Below are 8,753 nucleotides of genomic sequence, written 5' to 3' on the forward strand. Positions count from 1 at the left end.
GGCACGACGTTATTCAGAAGAAAATGAAATATATTCTCTCTCATCCCACTCTCTCTCTCTCTCTCCCCCCCCCCTCTCTCTCTCTCTCTCATTCTCTTTTTCACTCTAGTCGTCTGTGTCTCTTGGAGCGCAGACTACCGCCCATGTATATTCGAACTCTTCTCTGTTTATGTTGATGGTGATCACGCTTCTCTGCAGACTTAGATCTTCATTATTTCAAGGACTTTTATGTTGAGGAGAAAATGTAACCAACTTTGCTAATACATTATAAAATATATTGTATATATGCTATTTATGGTCGAATTTCAACAATACTATAGCATCCAATCCTTTCAGTGTCATCTATACCGGATTAATTCAATACTACAGTATAATAGAAGGAAAACATTTTAATTCATATTTCTATTCATATCACTGAGTAATTCTAATAGACTTGTGTTCTCTGTCAGGTCATATGTTTTTTATATGTTTATATATGTTCATTCGCCCGTGTATGTGTGTCTGTCCGTTACTCTGTCTTCTTGTTGGGCTTCCAGACCTTTTTTTTATCTGACTTTATTCCCAATCTTTTTTCCCCTTTTTGCATCAGTTCATTTTCTATTGACATTCTGTACCTGAGGGGCCCACATTCTACAAGCATTGCCTTTTTAGTGGGTCCCTCCATTTTTCGATATTTTGTGTAATGTTATATCGTCTATATCACTCCAGTCAATTTCATTACAACATTATTTGTTACCCCAAGGTTCCACAATTATGTTCTCCTTTCAATTTTACTTTGTTTTGATTATATATAACCTTATTCTCTGTTACCGATGAAAGTGAATTGTTTATGTTCTTTTCGAAAAATGAAATAAAGTTTGAATTGAATTGAATTGAATATGCGTGTGTGTGTGTATGTGTGTGTGTGTGTGTGTGTGTGCGTGCGTCTGTGCGTGTGTGTAACCTGTAAACGTTTTTGCAATGTAGTGGAACATAAGTAGGGCAATAAATTTGTGATTTCTAAGCACGTCATCCTTATCAAAATTGTTCTTTATTTGATGCACCAGATTTAAAACACACACAAAAAAAAAGGTGATGAAGTGGATGATAGTGTAAAGTATACAGCAGCACGGGTATTCAAAAATAATTCTCTCATTAGAGAACGAAAACAATTCTAATTTCTGTTGATGAGAATCACAAAACAGATGCAATAAAAGCAACGTGAGAGACCAAAGATGGTATTATAGTATTGATTTTGACCTGCAATTGGTACCACTGGCTAACCTCATCTCGGCCATACCAACCTTTCTTTGCAACCCAGGCCCCTTCTGTCTGTCATCCATACCTCCCCAAACCAGCGGAGAAAACTCCATCAGTGCAGCTTTGCATCACTGAGTGATGGTTTCCGTACTCTTCATCGGTAAGGAGATCATGTTTCCATTAGGGGGGTCTAACGCCAGAGAAAGACAACATAGGCGATCCCCTTGCGTTGTCTTACTTCCCCTTTACCCCCCCCCCCCCCCCCACCGCTATTCTCCTCTCTTCTTCATTTCGTTAGCCTTAACGCCTGAGATAGAGGAACATTTTCTGAGTGTTGCCGTGCGACTGCCGCGCTTGTTAGCATGTAAAGCTTTCGCACATTCTGATGCAAAATTATGCGTGTGGGGCGCGTATGTAGCGTCTGACCCTGTTTGCGGGTGAAAAGGGTGGTACAATAATACATCTACAGGAGATGTGGACTGACTGTAGAATGCCCTGAGAAGAGACGTTGCATTGCATTTACACCTGCGCTTGGGACATTTCCTACAGTTTGTTGTAGTGCCTCGAGGGCTTGTTTTGATGTATATTGAGTCCTCAACAACATTGCTAAAAGCAAAAGGGTGGGTAAGATCTGTAAATAATGACGCCATGGTAAAAGCAGTAGGTGTACTGCAGAAGTTTCAGAGTATACGCCGGGTTTGTTTGAAAGAATTATCCGTCGATTTCGATCTTCAAAATACAACAATCATTTTGCCGGCAGTACTATCCCTTTAATCTTCTTCGTCTTCTTCTTTTTCATATTCTCACATTCGTTTTTATTGTAGGGTGTCCATCGACCCCCATCAGGAGCAATGAGAACGCCCCCCTCCCCCGGAAAAAAAAAGAAAAATGTTCCGCATTCCCTGTGCTTAGACAATCATTTGTTATCAAGTCAGCCCACTTATCAAAAAAGCAGCAGCAGCAGCAGCAGCAGCAACAACAACAACAAACAAACACAATAGCAAACTGCCATACCTTTACTAATGGTCCAAAAGGACATATTTACAGTAATTTACGTCCCCAAATTTTGTCCCTATGCGGCAGTTCATATAGATGACAAACGAAGTCCATATCAGCAGCTGACAGCATAAAAGCTTTGCGCGTGATGATTATGGATTTGATAGCATATTAACGTTGACTGCTGGGAGATATATGAATATATATCTTTATATGTGTGTGTATGTGTGCGTATTTGTGTTTGTGTGTTTGTGTGTCTATATTTATACTCATATATATTCCATTTCGTTATCACCTGTCTCAAACACTCCGTTATTATTCGCTCTGTTAATGTACAAAGTCCAACACTCTGTCCCTCTTCTTTTCAATTCACTCGGAACAATATGCACAAGCACAAGTATCACCAGTTTAACACAATATTCTGGGCTCCAGTTTAACACAGCACGTTTCATAGTGAGTTTTATATAACTACAAGCCCTCCAGTCTCCATTAATTCTGCGTTCCAAGAACTATATCCGCTTCAGAGAAAAGCCATACAGATGACGCTGTCCAATGATATTTATCGTACGTGGACTTTGTAGTGGTAATCGTACCAGGGTATAGATTGCAATGAATTATTTACATCGATTGAAGGTAATACGAAGAAAAAGAGACTGTCATTGTTATTCTTCCTCCTTCTTCTTCTATTTTTCGTCTCCTCCTTCACCATGTCTCCAATCTTTATTTCCTTTCCTTCCTCCAACTTCTCCTCTTCCTTCTCTTCCTCCTCGTTCATTTTCCGCTTTTCATTCTTTCCGCTCCCTTCTCTTTTTTTCATAGTTTTGGTATCATCTACGAGAACTGCATCAGATCGTGGTCACAGAGTATGACGTTTTCTGTAGTACGTGTACCAGATCTCGGGGGATAGTAATTTGTGTGTCATTCAGTATGCTGCGATGCTTGATTAGACGTAAGCCGATATCAAACGATTGCAAACGCGATGTTCATGGCTGGCAGCTATCGAACAGCAGCGATCTATACTTGAAAATAATAAGGTTGTCCGGGAGACGTGTTCTGCTCTAGGTGCATTGGCTCGGGCGATATCAGCGAGTGTGCTGCTAGATGCTCTTAGGCTGCCTGGCTTCTGCTAATGCAATAATTGCGTTGAGAATAAACGTCACAATCTTCCATACACGGGAACATCTTGGCTTCTATGATACGACGTGTATAAAGACCAGGATATGCGTGCAGCCCACATAGGCCTGTGTACTGAATACACAACCTCCTCTTCTTCACAGCACACCGTACACATTTACCTTCATTGCAGTGCTGATCATACCTTTACAAAACATATATTTTTAAGGTTACGGTGTGTTATAGTTGCGCGACTTTTTTTCAAATCATCTGAAATAAAAGAAAGAATCATTTGCAATCTATCACTGACAGTTCCATTCTAGTCAATCCGCTAGTAAGAACAGAAACACATTCAAGTCGTATTTCTTAAATCTGTGACAATTGTGTTTATGAGGGTTTTTGTTTTTCAAAACCATGAACATTTACTGCAAGAATGAATAATAACATCACCCGGGGCAAGAGAGAAATTTGAATGATCTGAACTGACTGGAATCAAAAGATGCTTTCAACAATGCTTAAACATGCATAAAGTATGAACGTTCGTCATGAGAAGCATTTTGTTCTAGGAAGAACGTCTCTCATCAAAGATTACGAGTTGATTCAACAATGATGAAGACAATAATGATAATGATAACAATAGTGATATAGTAGTATTTAGTTTCGTTGTATATTATGTCAAATTATACAGGAACTTTTATACTTTCGATTAATCAGATAATGATGTGCGTACAGTGTTGCTTCATGCTTTCCACCTTGTATGTTTCATGATAACATGCATGTCTTATCTCTTTAGAAGACTACAATAGGGTTGTATGGCAGTATATTGCCGAAGCAGTGGCCATAGCGACTTTTACCACCCTGCGTGAGATCCATTAGGGCGACAAACATTTTCTTTGGGGAATATCCATCTAACAGTTATCATCATTCACATCTGTGGTTCTAATGGGCCGAAGAAAACGGAAAAACAGTTTGACCGATGCGTATATACATCGCAGGGGTTGCTCGGATACCCACCATGACAAACTTGGATGGTGCAAAGAAACACACCATGAGCCGAGGAATAGAGAGGGGAGGGGGGCGGGGGGGGGGGTAGAGGGGGAGAAAAAGGATGAATGCGGATGATAGATTGATGGTTGCAGCACCAACTAATTGAGGGAATGGATGAGAGTGTAAGAAAAGGGGAGAGTGAAGGGAAGATCGAACGCGGGAGAGAAGAAGCAGAGTGCAAAGATATGTGAGAGAAACTTGAATTTCTATGTTGGTGAGATGCACTGCACTGTGTTTCTCATATACCCGTCATCTGTGTGTACTCTTGTGATGCGCGCGCGTTCGGGTTGCACAGGGCTAGTCAATACACGTCACTAGTAGTGTGCATTGACCGATTGGATTAGGAATAAACAGTCATGTGTGTGTGAGAGATGGATGTTTGTTAACTGACTTTTGCATGCATTTAGCGTTTCTCTCTCCCTCTCTCTCTCTCTCTCCTTCCTTCTATATCTCTGCCTCCCTTCTTTCCCCAGTATGTGCATTGTATTATATATATCTATATATCTATATATCTATATATATATATATATATATATATATATATATATATATATATATATGTGTGTGTGTGTGTGTGTGTGTGTGTGTGTGTGTGTGTGTGCGTGTGTGTATAGAAATCCTTATCAATCATCATTTTATTGAAATTAATTAACAACAAACGAAAGCTTTGAAAGACATAACAACACAATAAAAGTATATCATTACAGCAATACGTTACCCAGGACTAGACGTATTTAAATGACTATGGAGGACAAAATGTCTTATGATGTATGTATAATCTGTTTATATGGATGCATGTTTACTAGGTGCACACATCAGACATACTTGATCAATAACGATATTATACGGAGTAAACCCTACCTAGCATGTCGTTACCATGGGTCTCCACGGTAATTTGTATATAGAAAAAAAGTGCTATTGGAAATAAAATCTCAATTGATTTGAATTGAATTGAACGGTAAGCAGGTGTGTATTCTCGGATTGACATCGTGTCTGAAGTTGTGTGAGTGTGTATGTGTGTATGTCGTTGGTTTTATACATCGGCAAGTTTTGAGAAAAATGAAACAAGGAAAAGAGCCAATGGAACAGTACAAGAAAGAAAAAACACAAATCTACTACATTGTATCAATATCCATTTTGAAGTTTCAAAATGAAATTAAGCATTCTCTTTTAAAAAATGAAGATCAACCGAAAATCAAAGCGCTGAATTGTAAATATTGCTTACGTGCGTTACATGACATGCTATTTACATCTTGGGGGAAAAGTCTGGATGTAAATCATGTTGATCAATATCTGTTTTATATACAGAACAAAAGCGAGACTCATAGGACGAATGGCAAGTGCGAGAGCTATGCAGCGCGCCCAACGGAAGAGGTGAGTGCTCGGTTTTATTTTTTGAGTCAAATGCTCCGGTCACCCAGGTAGTGCGTTCAGTCGCGGAGAAAGCTATAGAGGAGAAACAACGGGCGCTCGCTTCGCGCTGACTCCAACTTAACTCGTCACTACGGGTACATCCACAATGTACACATCTCTCTCTCTCTCGATGTGCACGTACCCAGCAGTATTTCAATTATCAAATGAGGCATGTACTTTGATCGCAGCTCTTGCTGGGAAGACCGGATTTTGAGGGAAACACCGTGCAAAGCTCCGCTTGGAAGAAGGACCGTTGATGATGTGTTCCGCTGTATGATAGGGCATTCAGCGATAGGCTCGGCGTCGCGTGTTTTTAATTATGCCCTGCGATACTGCCCGTTTACAGCCACCTGTCTTCAAATAATAGGAGGGTCGTCGCCTTGAAAATTAATAAGCGCCATCGCTGACGGTGTTGATAGTGACTCGCAAAATGGAAGTTAACGAGGTATTAATGCGGCTACCCCAAAGTCTCTGGCTGCTCGTCTTTGCCTGTCTCGGTAGCCTCGATATCACGAGAGCTTTCATGGAGGTGGGACGGGCCCCGATTATACAAGTGGAGAGTGGGGAACTGGAGGGCAGACGGATTATCATGTCAAACTCGAGACTCGTACCCGTCTACCAGTATTTAGGGGTCCCCTACGCCACCCCTCCCGTTGGCCCGCGCCGCTTCAGACCCCCACACACTCCTGTCCCAAGTTGGGAAGGAATTCGGAACGCCACCACGTTTGGCCCCGCTTGTCCTCAAAAGATCCCCGAACTAACAGCTGATACACCCCTATGGAGGAGTCGGCCCTTAAAGGCGAAGAGACCGTTTCTAAGCAACATGAGTGAGGACTGTCTGTATCTCAACATCTACGTACCAGAGAGAGGTAGGGAGAACATGCACATTTTTCTTGTCATGACAATTTGATTATCAATTAATACTAGTACTGCATGATTTAGACGGATGGAAAGTGTGTAGAAGATATGATGCAAAAGAATGAATGTATTATGATCGTGTGAAAGGGCAAAGGTAGAAATATAGCAAGGGCATGTGATATGATATAATGTGATATCACCAATGAATACATCAGTATATAACATCCGGCTTGTTGCTTTAAAACATTTCAGGTACTGCATTTATAGGTGAGTATAATGTGAGTATAATGTAATGACATATGAATGTGTCATGATCACATAAACGGGCAAAGGCAGAAAATCTTAACACAGTAGCAAGCGCATGTCATGCATGTAATATGATATAATGTATATCAGTACATCAGTATGTAACATCCGGCTTGTTGCTTTAAAACATTTCAGTAATTACATTCAGGTGCACTGGCTTTGAAAATACCTTCTTTAATAGCAGTCGAAGTTAAGATACGTTGGTCACTTTATCGTTCATATTATATCATGTATAATTCAGAGTGTTTGTCTGTTGTCTGTTTGCTCGTATGCGTATGTGTGCGTGTGTTCTGTTTTATTTGTGTCTGTGTGTGAGTGTGTACGTGTGTGTGTGTGTGTTTTCCGGGGGGATGCAGTTAACTCAATCCAGACGAGCAATGCACTGTCCCTAACATACATGTACCTCCCCGAGCGTCACCCTTGACATTATCAGAAGAATCATGAAAAACACTTCATAATGCTCAGTACCTTTCCACACCTACGTGCACTTACTTGTCACGCGCAGTACCACACAGTACTCCCCCCCCCCCCCCCATCCATCCATCCCATAGCTTGGTGCTTCACATCAGTCTTGGTACCAACACTGAAAACTGGGGGAGGGGGATACAAATCGCAGTGGTATGACAGTGAAATCTGTCATATTTCCACAGAATACCTTTTCCGCTGTTCTTAGATATTGGGCGTACTGCCATCTCAGCGGAGTCCTGTGAAAGCTATACCCAGAGAGATACATACCCGATGTTCATCTTGGATCGTCCAAGAAACAAAACGAATGATATAGAATGCACCTCCCAAAAAACAGGTGCGCGTTCTCATAACTACGCTAGCCCAAAACTTAACGGTATAACCTTCATTTGTCCTTAGATATATCATGTTTATAATTGTAATAGTGCGACACCAGTGTCACGCAGGGTCAATGATCGTTCTCGTTGTAAAAGGGGTGACGAGGAAGAGAAGCAAGAAAATCAATGAAGCAACCAAAGAAATAGAAACAAAAACAAAAACAATGACATACCACAGTATCAAATATGTTAGAGCCTGTATGGAGCAAGCGCATTCACCGTTGTATGGCATTACATAACAATTTTGAAGCTAGAAAGGGATTTGATGGCCAGAATGACATCAGTATTCAAGCCTCGTAAAGATTCCAATATACACAAAAGTATAGAAGTCAAAATATTCAAACTTCGTGTCTGTGAACCTTCCTAAGCACAATGGCCACGTGAGTTTGCCAGTTGCAATTATAGATATCTTTTTTGGTTCTTTTTTGGTTCATTTTTTTTTTTTTTGGGGGGGGGGTTGTTTTGTTTTTGTTTTTTTTTATTTGCGGTGACAACATGTTTGTTTGGGGGTTTTTTTGAGAAGGGGTCGGGTTTGATGGTCGGTTTGTCTGTTCGATTTTTAGGTATTATGATATATCGTGCAAACTTAATGTTTGAGATTGTTTGATTACTGAATTTTTAACTCCGCATTACCTGAACACGCCTTATCTTAATGTAACATGTCACCACCTCACAATACCATGACAATAAGCCAACATTCAGACGTGTAAAAGAGGTCTTGTCTCTCGAGAAGGCTTGGAATTATTCATTTTTTTGTTTCGTCTTCTCATTAGCAACATGAGAAGACAGTATTATTTCACAAAGGTTTCTTTGCCGATGCACGAAGGCAACAACGTCTCTACGTCGCTGATCCTGCTTGAATTGATAACACGTAACCGGTGCCTCGGTCTGATCCTGTGTGCACCGCAAGACTTAATTTCATCTCGCCATCATGTAACT

The 8,753-nt window shown here is 40.6% G+C and overlaps 1 protein-coding gene across 1 annotated transcript; it reads left to right on the top strand.

Moving 5' to 3' along the window:
• Positions 1-6,238: 6,238 nt before the first annotated feature.
• Positions 6,239-6,718, top strand: LOC139744129 (neuroligin-2-like). Its single transcript, XM_071654584.1, has one exon. It carries the CDS (start codon positions 6,239-6,241, stop codon positions 6,716-6,718), a length of 480 nt encoding a protein of 159 aa, XP_071510685.1.
• The last annotated feature ends 2,035 nt before the right edge of the window (positions 6,719-8,753 follow it).

The sequence above is a fragment of the Diadema antillarum genome, unplaced genomic scaffold (assembly GCF_040938485.1).
Source record: "Diadema antillarum isolate AM-2024a unplaced genomic scaffold, OU_Dant_1.0 seq00001139_RagTag, whole genome shotgun sequence".
Taxonomy (NCBI): Eukaryota; Metazoa; Echinodermata; class Echinoidea; order Diadematoida; family Diadematidae; genus Diadema; species Diadema antillarum.

Bases quoted from the DNA above. Each gene is read 5' to 3' on its own strand.
- LOC139744129 (XM_071654584.1), top strand. From the start codon at position 6,239: ATGGAAGTTAACGAGGTATTAATGCGGCTACCCCAAAGTCTCTGGCTG.